The sequence below is a fragment of the Zosterops lateralis genome (genome assembly GCF_965231275.1).
Source record: "Zosterops lateralis genome assembly, chromosome: 22".
Taxonomy (NCBI): domain Eukaryota; kingdom Metazoa; phylum Chordata; class Aves; order Passeriformes; family Zosteropidae; genus Zosterops; species Zosterops lateralis.
In genome coordinates this window covers 6,545,431-6,559,994 of record NC_139782.1, presented here as the reverse complement: position 1 = coordinate 6,559,994, position 14,564 = coordinate 6,545,431, and the positions used below count along the sequence as shown (strand labels likewise).

Below are 14,564 nucleotides of genomic sequence, written 5' to 3'. Positions count from 1 at the left end.
ATGCCGCCAATCGCTGCGGAGACGCTCCAAAAATACCAAAAAAATTCCATTTTCCAGAAGAATTCCTGGAATTTCAGGGTTGGGATTCATTTGGGGGGTTTTAGGATTTTTTTCGTGGTGAAAAATGGAGAAAAAATGACAAAAATCTGTGATTTTATTGGAGAAATTGATGATTTTTGATATTAATTGGGGGGATTTTCATCATCTTCATCTTGAAAAAATGTCTTGATTTTATCAGAAAAAAAAATCTTGATTTTATCAGAAATATCAATAAATTTTGATATTAATTGGAGGGATTTTGGTCACTTTTGTCTTGGAAAAAAATTGGTGATTTTATCAGAAAAATTTTCTTGATTTTATCAGCAAAATCCATGAAATTTTAGATTAATTTTAGGTCTCTCTCAGAGGGGCAAAAATACAGGAAAAATCTGGGAAAAATTTCCTGGAATGGAAGAATTCCTGGAGTTTCACAGCTGGGATTTTATCCCAAAAATTCAATTTTTTTTGTGCAGAAAAACCCCCAAACCCACCTTAAATCCCCTCATTTTCTTATATAAAAATGACACTTTACACTCAACCCAAATTCTGATTTTTTGTGTTTATTTTTTTTTATTTTTTTGGGCTTATTTTTTGGGTTTTTTTAAGGGTTTTGTTTGTTTGTTTGTTTTGGGGGGAATTTTTAGGAAAAAATACCCCAAACTTGCCTTAAATCAACTAATTTTCTTATATAAAAACAACTTTATACTCAACCCAAATTCTGATTTTTTGTGTTTATTATTTTAAAATTTTTTTTATTTTTGGGGGGGGATTTTTAGGGTTTTTGGGGTGATTTTTAGGGTTTTTGGGGTGATTTTTTTGGGATTTGGGGGTGATTTTTTTGGGAATTTTGGGGTGATTTTTTGGGAATTTTGGGGTAATTTTTTGGGGAATTTGGGGGTGATTTTTTTGGGAATTTTGGGGTGATTTTTTTGGGATTTTGGGGGTGATTTTTTGGGAATTTGGGGTAATTTTTTGGGGATTTGGGGGTGATTTTTTTGGGAATTTTGGGGTAATTTTTTGGGGATTTGGGGGTGATTTTTTTGGGAATTTTGGGGTAATTTTTTGGGGATTTGGGGGTGATTTTTTTGGGAATTTTGGGGTAATTTTTTGGGGATTTGGGGGTGATTTTTTTGGGAATTTTGGGGTAATTTTTTGGGGATTTGGGGGTGATTTTTTTGGGAATTTTGGGGTAATTTTTTGGGGATTTGGGGGTGATTTTTTTGGGAATTTTGGGGTAATTTTTTGGGGGATTTGGGGGTGATTTTTTTGGGAATTTTGGGGTAATTTTTTGGGGATTTGGGGGTGATTTTTTTGGGAATTTTGGGGTAATTTTTTGGGGATTTGGGGGTGATTTTTTTGGGAATTTTGGGGTAATTTTTTGGGGATTTGGGGGTGATTTTTTTGGGAATTTTGGGGTAATTTTTTGGGGATTTGGGGGTGATTTTTTTGGGAATTTTGGGGTAATTTTTTGGGGATTTGGGGGTGATTTTTTTGGGAATTTTGGGGTAATTTTTGGGGGATTTGGGGGTGATTTTTTTGGGAATTTTGGGGTAATTTTTTGGGGATTTGGGGTAATTTTTTTGGGATTTTGGGGGTGATTTTTTGGGAATTTTGGGGTGATTTTTTTTGGGGAATTTGGGGAATTAATTCGGGTTATCTGAGCTCGCTGTAGACCTTGAGGGAGAGCACGGAGAGTTTCTCCTGCGCCGTTTTGTCGCCGTGCTCCTCCTCGGGGAATTGGATGCTCCGCGATTCCTCCCCCGGCACGGCCCGAGGGGGGAAATTGGGGATAAAATCTGGGAAAAAATAAAAAAAAAAAAAAAAAAAAAAAAGGAAAAAAATTAGCTAAAAAATTGGGGAAAGTTTTTATTTAAAATTGGAAATTGGAAATTGAACATTGAAATTGAAAATGGAAATTGGAAATTGAAATTTGAAATGGAAATTTGAAATTGGAATTGAAAATTGGAATTGAAATTGGAAATGGAAATGGAAATTGGAATTGAAAATTGGAATTGAAATTGGAATTGGAAATGGAAATTGGAATTGAAATTGGAATTGGAAATAGAAATTGGAATTGGAATTGAAAATTGGAATTGAAATTGGAATTGGAAATAGAAATTGGAATTGAAATTTGAAATTGAAAATGGAAACGGAAATGGGAATTGAAATGGAAATGGAAATTGGAATTGAAAATGGAAATTGAAATTGAAAATTGAAGTTGAAGTTGAAATTGGAATTGAAATGGAAATGGAAATGGAAATTGGAATTGGAATTGGAATTGGAAATTAAAATTTGAAATGGAAATTTGAAATAGAAAATTGAAATTGAAATGGAAAAGGAAATGGAAATTGAAATGGAAATGGAAATTGAAAATTGAAATGGAAATTGGAATGGAAATTGAAATTGAAATTGAAAACCCGGCTCCAAAATCAGCCCAGAGAGGTTGAAAAATCCTCTAAAATTCCTCTGAAATTTCAATTTTAATTTAAAACCCGGCTCCAAAATCCAGGGATCAGCCAGGAGAGGTTGAAATCCTCTGACATTTAAACTAAAAATTTAAATTTCATTTTAAATTTAAAACCCAGCTCCAAAATCCAGGAGAGGTTGAAATCCTCTGAAATTTAAAAAAAATCTCATTGCAGAATCCCTTTTGTCAGCCATGTTGGCCCTGGATAATCAGTGATTCCAGGAACCCAAATCCCCAAAATCCCATCCCAAACCCGGATTTATCCCTTTAATCCCATCCCTTTGGATCTCCCCAATCCCATCTGAAATCTGGATTTATCCCTGGAATTCCATCCTTTTATCCCATCCCTTTGGATCTCCCCAATCCCATCCCAAACCCGGATTTATCCCCGGATTTCCATCCCAAAATCCCATCCCAAACCCCAAACGCCCCGTCCCCTCCGACCTGCTGGGGCCCGTTTCCTTTGGATCTCCCCAATCCCACCCCAAACCCAGATTTATCCCTGGAATTCCATCCTTTAATCTTTGTGGGATCAGGGAATGATGGGATGGGATGGGATGGGATGGGATGGGATGGGATGGGATGGGATGGGATGGGATGGATGGGATGGGATGGGATTTTGAAGGGATTTTGGGATCATCCCAGGCAGGAAATCCCATCCCCAAATCCCTTTTGTCAGGAATGTTGGCCTGGATGAATCCCATCCCAAAATCCTATTCCAAAATCCCCAAATCCCCAAATCCCTTTTGTCAGCCATGTTGCCCCTGGATCATCAGTGATTCCAGGATCCCAAATCCCATCCCAAACCCGGATTTATCCCCAGAATCCCATCCCAAATCCCCATCCCAAACCTGGATTTATCCCTTTAATTCCATCCCTTTGGATCTCCCCAATCCCATCTGAGATCTGGATTTATCTCTGGAATTCCAACCCAAAATCCCAAAATCCCCAAATCCCTCTTACCAGCCATGTTGGCCCTGGATCATCAGTGATTCTGGGAACCCAAATCCCCAGAAGCCCATCCCAAACCCGGATTTATCCCCGGAATCCCATCCCAAAACCTCATCCCAAACCCGGATTTATCCCTGGAATTCCACCCCAAAACCCCATCCCAAAATCCCATCCCAAAATCCCATCGCAGAATCCCTTTTGTCAGCCATGTTGGCCTTGGATAATTGGTTATTCCAGGAACCCAAATCCCCAAAATCCCATCCCAAACCCGGATTTATCCCTTTTATCCCATCCCTTTGGATCTCCCCAATCCCATCCCAAACCTGGATTTATCCCTGGAATTCCATCCCAAACCCCAAACCCCAATCCCCCATGGCATTCCTGACCTGCCGGGCCCCGTTTTGTCGCCGTGCGGAGGCTCCAGAGCCCAATTCCCAAACCTGGATTTATCCCTTTAATCCCATCCCTTTGGATCTCCCCAATCGCATCTGAAATCTGGATTTATCCCTGGAATTCCACCCTTTAATCCCATCCCTTTGGATCTCCCCAATCCCATCCCAAACCCGGATTTATCCCTGGAATCCCATCCCAAACCCGGATTTATCCCTGGAATTCCAACCCAAAATCCCAAAATCCCTTTTGTCAGCCATGTTGCCCCTGGATCATCAGTGATCCCAGGAACCCAAATCCCCAAAATCCCACCTGAAACCCAGATTTATCCCTGGAATTCCATCCCTTTGGATCTCCCCAATCCCATCTGAAATCTGGATTTATCCTTGGAATCCCATCCCAAATCCCCATCCCAAACCCAGATTTATCCCTGGAATTCCACCCCAAACCCGGATTTATCCCTTTAATTCCATCTCTTTGGATCTCCCCAATCCCATCCCAAACCCTGATCTATCCCTGGAATTCCATCCCAAAATCCCATCCCTTTGGATCTCCCTCATCTCCAGATGGGAATTTTTGTCCTTCTGGTGGGATCAGGGAATGATGGGATGGGATGGGATGGGATGGGATGGGATGGGATTTTGAAGGGATTTTGGGATCATCCCAGGCAGGAATCCCATCCCCAAATCCCTTTTGTCAGGAATGTTGGCCTGGATTAATCCCATCCCAAAATCCCAAAATCCCTTTTATCAGCATGGCCTTGGATCCCCTTTTTTATGGCCTTGGATCATCAGTGATTCCAGGAACCCAAATCCCACCTGAAATCCCGATCTATCCCTGGAATTCCACCCCAAAATCCCTTTTGTCAGCCATGTTGCCCCTGGATCATCAGTGATTCCAGGAACCCAAATCCCCAAAATCCCACCTAAAACCCGGATTTATCCCTGGAATCCCATCCCAAAACCCCATCCCAAACCCGGATTTATCCCTGGAATCCCACCCCAAAACCCCAATTCCCAAACCCCAATTCCCCTTGTCCCCTCTGACCTGCCGGGGCCCGTTTTGTCGCCGTGCGGAGGCTCCAGAGCCCATCCCAAACCTGGATTTATCCCTTTTATCCCATCCCTTTGGATCTCCCCAATCCCATCCCAAACCCTGATCTATCCCTGGAATTCCACCCTTTAATCCCATCCCTTTGGATCTCCCCAATCCCATCCCAAACCCGGATTTATCCCTTTAATCCCACCCCAAAATCCCATCCCAAACCCCAATCCCCCATGGCATTCCTGACCTGCCGGGCCCCGTTTTGTGGCCGTGCGGAGGCTCCAGAGCCCATCCCAAACCTGGATTTATCCCTGGAATCCCATCCCTTTGGATCTCCCCAATCCCATCTGAAATCTGGATTTATCCCTGGAATTCCACCCTTTAATCCCATCCCTTTGGATCTCCCCAATCCCATCCCAAACCCGGATTTATCCCTGGAATCCCACCCCAAAATCCCATCCCAAACCCCAAACCCCAAACCCCAATCCCCCATGGCATTCCTCACCTGCCGGGCCCCGTTTTGTCGCCTTGCGGAGGCTCCAGAGCCCATCCCAAACCTGGATTTATCCCTGGAATCCCATCCCTTTGGATCTCCCAAATCCCATCCCAAACCCTGATCTATCCCTGGAATCCCATCCCAAACCCCAAACCCCAATCCCCCATGGCATTCCTGACCTGCCGGGCCCCGTTTTGTCGCCTTGCGGAGTCTCCAGAGCCCATCCCAAACCTGGATTTATCCCTTTAATCCCATCCCTTTGGATCTCCCCAATCCCACCCCAAACCCTGATCTATCCCTGGAATCCCATCCCAATCCCCAATCCCCAATCCCCAATCCCCCATGGCATTCCTGACCTGCCGGGCCCCGTTTTGTCGCCGTGCGGAGGCTCCAGAGCCCATCCCAAACCTGGATTTATCCCTTTTATCCCATCCCTTTGGATCTCCCCAATCCCATCCCAAACCCGGATTTATCCCTGGAATCCCACCCCAAACCCCAATTCCCAAACCCCATTCACCTGCCGGGCCCCGTTTTGTGGCCGTGCGGAGGCTCCAGAGGCCGAGGTGCAGCAGCACCGTCAGCAGCAGCAGGATAAACACGGCCACGGCCGTCAGAGCTGCCAGGACCGTGCTGGAGCCCCACTCCAGGGGCAGCCCGCCTGAAATTAATGGCGTTAATTAGAAATTATTAATTAGAAATCAATGATTAATAATAATTATTAATTATAAAGGGACGCAGCCATTAGTGCGGCCAGGACGGTGCTGGAGCCCCACTCCAGGGGGTCCCTGATGCAATTAATGGGGTTTAATTAGGAATTATTAATTAGAAAGGGATGATTAATAGTAATTGTTAATTAGAAAGGGGTGATTAATAGCAATAATTAATTAGAAGGGGATGATTAATAATAATTATTAATTATAAAGGGACACGGCTGTCAGGGCGGCCAGGACGGTGCTGGGGCCCCACTCCAGGGGGTCCCTGTTGAAATTAATGGGGTTTAATTAGGGATTGTTAATTAGAAAGGGATGATTAATAGTAATAATTAATTAGAAAGGGATTATTAATAATAATTATTAATTAGGAAGGGACATGGCTGTCAGTGAGGCCAGGATGGAGCTGGAGCCCCAGTCCAGGGGGTCCCTGATGCAATTAATGGGGTTTAATTAGGGATTGTTAATTAGAAAGGGATGATTAATAGTAATTATTATTATTTAGAAGGGGATGATTAATAGTAATAATTAATTAGAAAGGGATGACTAATAATAATATTTAATTAGGAAGGGACATGGTTATCAGGACTGCCAGGACGGTGCTGGAGCCCCACTCCAGGGGGATTCCTCCTGTAATTAACAGGGTTAATTAGGAGTTATTAATTAGGAAGATAGAATTAATAGTAATTATTAATTAGGAAAGAACGTGGTCATCAGGACGGTGCTGGAGCCCCACTCCAGGGGCAGCCCGCCTGTAATTAATGGGGTTTAATTAGAATATTTAATTAGAAAGGGATGATTAATAGTAATAATTAATTAGAAAGGAATAAGTAAAAGCAATAACAATTTATTAGAAAGGGATGATTAATAATAATTATTAGTTATAAAGGGACGCGGCCATTAGTGCAGCCAGGACGGTGCTGGGGCCCCACTCCAGGGGGTCCCTGATGCAATTAATGGGGATTAATTAGGGATTATTAATTAGAATGATAGAATTAATAATAATTCTTAATTAGAAAGGAATTATTAATAGTAATAATTAATTAGAAGGGAATGATCAATAAATAAAAGGGGAAAATAGGGGGAAAAAGAAAAGAGAAAAGTGAATTTTTCCTGGGATTTGCTGGTGGAAAAGCAGGAAAAAAGAATTTTTCTGGGATTTGATGACAGAAAATAGAATTTTCTCAGAAATTGATGGTGGAAAATGGGAATTTTTTTTCAGGATTTGGTGGTGGAAAAAAGGGAAAATGGATTTTTTCCCAGGATTTGATGTTGGAAAATGGAATTTCCCCAGGATTTGGTGGTGGAAAATGGAAATTTTCTTGGGATTTGATGGCGGAAAATGGAATTTTCCCAGAAATTGATGGTGAAAAATGAAATTTTTCTGGGATTTGGTTGTGGAAAAGCAGGAAAAGGAAATTTTCCTGGGATTCGATGGTGGAAAAAGGATTTTTTTCTGGAATTTGGTTGTGGAAAAAGGAATTTCCCCAGGATTTGATGGCAGAAAATTGATTTTTTTCTGGGATTTGATGGTGGAAAATTGATTTTTTTTTTCTGGGATTTGATGACAGAAAATGGAATATTTTCAGAATTTGATGGTGGAAAAGGGATTTTTTTTTTCAGGATTTGGTGGTGGAAAAAAGGGAAAATGGAATTTCCCAGGGATTTGATGATGAAAAATTGAATTTTTCTTGGGATTTGATGGTGGAAAAATGGATTTTTTTCTGGGATTTGATGACAGAAAACAGAATTTTCCCAGAAATTGATGATGAAAAATTGAATTTTTCTTGGGATTTGGTCGTGAAAAATGGATTTTTTCTGGGATTTGATGGCGGAAAACGGAATTTTCCCAGAAACTGATGGTGGGAAATGGGAATTTTTCTGGGATTTGGTGATGGAAATGGAATATTTTCAGGATTCGGTGGTGGAAAAGGGAATTTTTCAGGGATTTGGTGGTGGAAAAGGGAATTTCCTCAGGATTTGATGGTGGAAAATGGGATTTTTCTGGGATTTCATGATGGAAAAACAGGAAAAAAGGAATTTTTTCCCAGGATTTTGTGGCGCAAAATGGAATTTTCCTGGGATTAGGTAAAGGGAAAAGGATTTGTTCAGAATTTGATGGTGGAAAAGGGAATTTCCCCAGGATTTGATGATGAAAAAATGGAATTTCCCAGGGATTTGATGGTGGAAAATGGAATTTTTCTGGCATTTGGTGGTGGAAAAGCAGGAAAAGAGAAATTCCCAGGATTTGATGATGGAAAATGGAATTTTTCTTGGGATTTGGTTGTGAAAAATAGAATTTCTCTGGGATTTGATGGCAGAAAATTGATTTTTTCTGGGATTTGATGGTGGAAAATGGAATTTTTCTGGGATTTGATGACGTAAAATGGATTTTTTTCTGGGATTTGATGATGAAAAATGGAATATTTTCAGGATTTAATGCTGGAAAAGGGAATATTTTTGGGATTTCCCCGTACCTGTGTCCAGGGCTGTCCCGGGCACGGAGCACACGGAGTTGTGGGTGCTGTTCCCGGCCCTCAGGGTGACGAATCCGTTGCTCTCACAGCTGCAAAAAATCAGAATTTTGGGATTTTCCCACTTTTCCTCCAGCCCTCTGACCCTTCCCAAGGGTCTTATTCCTTCCTGGGGCAGAATGGGAAATTTGGGCTCTTTTTTGGGTTTTTTTGGCGGTTTTTTTGCGGTTTTTTGGGGGTTTTTTGGCCTCTATATTTGGGGTTTTTTCTGGGTTTTTCTGGGGTTTTTTTTTTTTGATTTTTGGGGGGTTTTGGGGCTCTTTTTTGGGCTCTTTTTTGGGGTTTTTGTGGGAGGGTTTGGGGTTTCTCTGGGTTTTTTGGTGAGTTTTGGGGGTTTATTGGGGGTTTTGGGGGGTTTTCTGGTTTTTTGGGGGGGGTTTTGGGGGTATTTTTGGGTTTTTGGGGGGGATTTTGGGGGTGGTTTTTTTGCTTTTTTTGTGGGTTTTTTTGTGGGTTTTTTTGGGCTCTTTTTTTGGGCTCTTTGGGTTTTTTCTGGGTTTTTTTGGGGGATTTTTTGGGAAGCTTTAAAATATATTAATGACAACTAACAATAAATATTATCTTACAATAATTAAAAATTAATAATTATTCTTAACCACCATCTACTGTTATTATTTATCCTTATTTCTCTTTTCAAAGGAGCCAAACCCATCCTTAACAATAATTACTAATTATTAGGGATTATTTGGCCATTTATTACTCACTGATTGAAACAATTGCTATTAATTATTATTAATAATTACTGCTGGTTAATTGTGGGTGAGTAACGAGGCCGTACTCGGTCCAGTTGCGGCACCAGCTGTTCCTGGGCCCGGAGTAGGAGCCGTTCCCGCAGCGCCGGCACCCGAAACTGTAATGGGTGATCCCTGCGGGGCCGGGCGGTCAGGGCACGGGGCCTGACCCCAAACCCTGACCCCAAATACTGTTCCCGACCCCAAACCCTGACCCCAAATCCTGACCCCAAACCCTGACCCCAAACACTGACCCCAAACCCTGACCCCAAACCCTGACCCCAAATCCTGACCCCAAACCCTGACCCCAAACACTGACCCCAAATCCTGACCCCAAACCCTGACCCCAAACACTGACCCCAAATCCTGACCCCAAACCCTGACCCCAAACACTGACCCCAAATCCTGACCCCAAACCCTGACCCCAAACACTGACCCCAAATCCTGACCCCAAACCCTGACCCCAAATCCTGACCCCAAACACTGACCCCAAATCCTGACCCCAAATCCTGACCCCAAACACTGACCCCAAATACTGACCCCAAATACTGTTCCCAACCCCAAACCCTGACCCCAAACCCTGACCCCAAACACTGACCCCAAACCCTGACCCCAAACCCTGACCCCAAATACTGTTCCCAACCCCAAACCCTGACCCCAAACCCTGACCCCAAACACTGACCCCAAATCCTGACCCCAAACACTGACCCCAAACACTGACCCCAAATCCTGACCCCAAACACTGACCCCAAATCCTGACCCCAAATCCTGACCCCAAACACTGACCCCAAATCCTGACCCCAAACACTGACCCCAAACCCTGACCCCAAATCCTGACCCCAAATCCTGACCCCAAACACTGACCCCAAATCCTGACCCCAAACACTGACCCCAAACCCTGACCCCAAACCCTGACCCCAAATCCTGACCCCAAACCCTGACCCCAAATCCTGACCCCAAACACTGACCCCAAACACTGACCCCAAATCCTGACCCCAAACACTGACCCCAAACACTGACCCCAAATCCTGACCCCAAACACTGACCCCAAATCCTGACCCCAAATCCTGACCCCAAACACTGACCCCAAATCCTGACCCCAAACACTGACCCCAAACCCTGACCCCAAACCCTGACCCCAAACCCTGACCCCAAATCCTGACCCCAAATACTGACCCCAAATACTGTTCCCAACCCCAAACCCTGACCCCAAACACTGACCCCAAATCCTGACCCCAAACCCTGACCCCAAATCCTGACCCCAAACCCTGACCCCAAATCCTGACCCCAAACACTGACCCCAAACACTGACCCCAAATCCTGACCCCAAACCCTGACCCCAAATCCTGACCCCAAATCCTGACCCCAAACCCTGACCCCAAACACTGACCCCAAATCCTGACCCCAAACCCTGACCCCAAACACTGACCCCAAATCCTGACCCCAAACCCTGACCCCAAATCCTGACCCCAAACACTGACCCCAAACACTGACCCCAAATCCTGACCCCAAACCCTGACCCCAAACACTGACCCCAAATCCTGACCCCAAACCCTGACCCCAAATCCTGACCCCAAACACTGACCCCAAACACTGACCCCAAATCCTGACCCCAAACCCTGACCCCAAACACTGACCCCAAACACTGACCCCAAATCCTGACCCCAAATCCTGACCCCAAACACTGACCCCAAATACTGTCCCATTCCCTGTTCCCAATCCCAAATCCTGACCCCAAATCCTCTTCCTGTTCCCGACCCCGAATCGCAACCTCAAATCCTGTTCCCGACCCCAAACACTGACCCCAAATCCTGACCCCAAACCCCGACCCCAAACACTGTTCCTGTTCCCAATCCCAAATCCTGTTCCTGTTCACAATCCCAAACCCCGACCCCAAATCCTGTTCCCTGCCCTGTTCTCAACCCCAAATCCCGACCCCAAACACTGTTCCCTGTTCCCAACCCCAAACCCCAACCCCAAACACTGTTCCTGTTCCCAATCCCAAACCCCAACCCCAAACACTGTTCCCATTCCCTGTTCCCAATCCCAAATCCTGACCGCAAATCCTCTTCCTGTTCCCAATCCCAAACCCGGACCTCAAATCCTGTTCCCAACACCAAACCCCAACCCCAAATCCTGTTCCTGTTCCCAATCCCAACCCCAAACACTGTTCCTGTTCCCAGCCCCAAATCCCGACCCCAAACACTGTTCCCGTTCCCAACCCCAAATCCTGTTCCCATTTCCCGCTCCCAATCCCAATCCCCCATGACCTTTGCTGTGGGGTTCTGAATCCCAAATTACTGATCCTGTGGGGTTCCCATCCCATTCCCAATCCCTCATCACCTTTGCTGTGGGGTTCCCAATCCCATTCTCAATCCCGTGGGGTTCCCAATCCCAAATCCAATCCCCCATTCCCCATCCCGTGGGGTTCCCAGCCCCAATCCCAGCCCCAATCCCAACCCCAATCCCAACCCCAATCCCAATCCCTTTCCCATTCCCAATCCCATGGGGTTCCCAATCCCCCATTCCCCATCCCGTGGGGTCCCCAATCCCATTCCCACTCCCCCATCACCTTTGCTGTGGGGTTCCCAATCCCCCATTCCCCATCCTGTGGGGTTCCCAATCCCCTATTACTGATCCCATGGGGTTCCCAGCCCCAATCCCATTCCCAACCCCGTTACCTGTGCTGTGGGGTTCCCAATCCCCCATTCCCCATCCCATGGGGTTCCCAGCCCCATTCCCAATCCCATTCCCCCCTCACCTGTGCTGTGTGGTTCTCAGCCCCATTCCCAGCCCCTCACCTGTGCTGTGGGGTCCCCAGCCCCATTCCCAGCCCCCTCACCTGTGCTGTGGGGTCCCCAGTCCCCTCACCTGTGCTGTGTGGTTCCCAGCCCCATTCCCAATCCCATTACCTGTGCTGTGGGGTTCCCATTCCCATTCCCATTCCCAGCCCCCTCACCTGTGCTGTGGGGTCCCCACTCCCCTCACCTGTGCTGTGTGGTCCCCAGCCCCATTCCCAATCCCCTCACCTGTGCTGTGGGGTTCCCAGCCGGGTTTGCAGCGGGGCACCCACTTGCAGCTGAGGCAGTTCTCGTCCCCACAGCTGCTCCCCGGGGGGCAGCGACACTGCGGGTCCGCGACACCCTCACACGGCCGGGGCGGGTCTGGGACAGGAAAGGGTTAAAGGGCTTGGTTATTCCCAAAGGGAATTCCCAGTTCCTGTCCCAAAGGGAATTCCTGACTCCCGTCCCAAAGGGAATTCCCCATTCCCGTCCCAAAGGGAATTCCCCATTCCCGTCCTAAAGGGAATTCCCAATTCCCGTCCCAAAGGGAATTCCCAATTCCCGTCCCAAAGGGAATTCCCGATTCTTGTCCCAAAGGGAATTCCCAATTCCCGTCCCAAAGGGAATTCCCGATTCTTGTCCCAAAGGGAATTCCCCATTCCCGTCCCAAAGGGAATTCCCAATTCTTGTCCCAAAGGGAATTCCCGATTCCCATCCCAAAGGGAATTCCCGATTCCTGTCCCAAAGGGAATTCCCAATTCTTGTCCCAAAGGGAATTCCCCATTCCCGTCCCAAAGGGAATTCCCAATTCTTGTCCCAAAGGGAATTCCCAATTCTTGTCCCAAAGGGAATTCCCCATTCCCGTCCCAAAGGGAATTCCCGATTCCTGTCCCAAAGGGAATTCCCAATTCTTGTCCCAAAGGGAATTCCCAATTCCCGTCCCAAAGGGAATTCCCGATTCTTGTCCCAAAGGGAATTCCCAATTCCCGTCCCAAAGGGAATTCCCGATTCTTGTCCCAAAGGGAATTCCCCATTCCCGTCCCAAAGGGAATTCCCAATTCTTGTCCCAAAGGGAATTCCTGATTCCTGTCCCAAAGGGAATTCCCAATTCTTGTCCCAAAGGGAATTCCCAATTCCCGTCCCAAAGGGAATTCCCGATTCCTGTCCCAAAGGGAATTCCCGATTCTTGTCCCAAAGGGAATTCCCAATTCCCGTCCCAAAGGGAATTCCCCATTCCCATCCCAAACGGAATTCCTGATTCCTGTCCCAAAGGGAATTCCATTTATACACCTTTACACCCAACTCACGCCCCATTCACACCCTATTTACACAATTTACACACATGTATCCCCATTTACACACCAATCACACCCAATCATACACAATTTACACCCCACTTACACCAAATTTACTCACCTCCATCCCCATTTACACCCCAATCACACTCAATTCACACACAATTCACACCCTATTTACACAATTTACACACATTCATTCCCATTTACACTCGAATTACACCCAATGTATACAGTTACTCCCCGTTTACCCACATTTACACCCTATTAACACCCCAATTACATCCCATTTACACATAATTCATGCACATTTACACCCATCTGCACCCCATTTACAGCCATTAAAACACAATTTGCACTCTATTTACACCGTATTTACCCACATTTACACTCAATGAACACCCCATTTACACCCCAATCACACTCAATTCACACCCCATTTACCCACATTTGTCCCCATTTCCACCCCAATTACACTGAATTTACCCCATTTACCCCAATTCTCACACATTTAAACTCAATTTACACCCATTTAAATACATTTACACCCAATTTACCCACATTTACACCCCACTTACACCCATTCACACCCCATTTACTCCCATTTATCCCCATTTAGGGCCCATTTACACCCAATTTCCCCCCATTTACATCCCAATTTACTCACATTTATCCCCATTTCCACCCCAATTACCCCAAATTTCCCCCAAATTCCCCCCAATTCCCCCAATTCCCAGACTGACCTCCCTTCCATGCGCAGGGGGGGCAGCACTTGGTGTCCCCTCCCCAGAGCTGCCGCAGCTCCAGGGGGTGACAGCGCCCGGCCCCGCCCAGCCCCGCCCAGCACAGGGACAGCAGGGCCACCAGGGGCCACGCCCGGGGGACACACATGGCCCGGGGTGTCACCTCTGGGCTGGGGTGTCACCTCTGTCCTGGGAGTGTCACCTCTGTGCTGGGAGTGTCACCCTGTGCTGGGAGTGACACCGGCTCCTTGTCACTCTGGCCTGACACCGTCGCCCTGTGCTGGGAATGTCACTGCTCCTTGTCACCCTGTGCTGGGAGTGACACCAGCTCCCTGTCACTCTGTGCTGGCACTGTCACCCTGGCCTGGGAATGTCACACTG

General features: G+C 46.1%; 1 protein-coding gene across 1 annotated transcript; it reads right to left on the bottom strand.

Annotated features, from left to right (window-relative positions):
- Positions 1 to 420: 420 nt before the first annotated feature.
- On the bottom strand, positions 421 to 14,331 carry LOC310918194 (uncharacterized protein; the record flags this gene model as incomplete). Its single annotated transcript, XM_083876991.1, has 6 exons — positions 421 to 1,835; positions 5,905 to 6,045; positions 8,575 to 8,633; positions 9,400 to 9,497; positions 12,392 to 12,526; positions 14,184 to 14,331. 6 exons carry the CDS (start codon positions 14,329 to 14,331, stop codon positions 833 to 835), a joined length of 1,584 nt encoding a protein of 527 aa, XP_083733117.1. The 3' UTR covers positions 421 to 832.
- Positions 14,332 to 14,564: the final 233 nt, after the last annotated feature.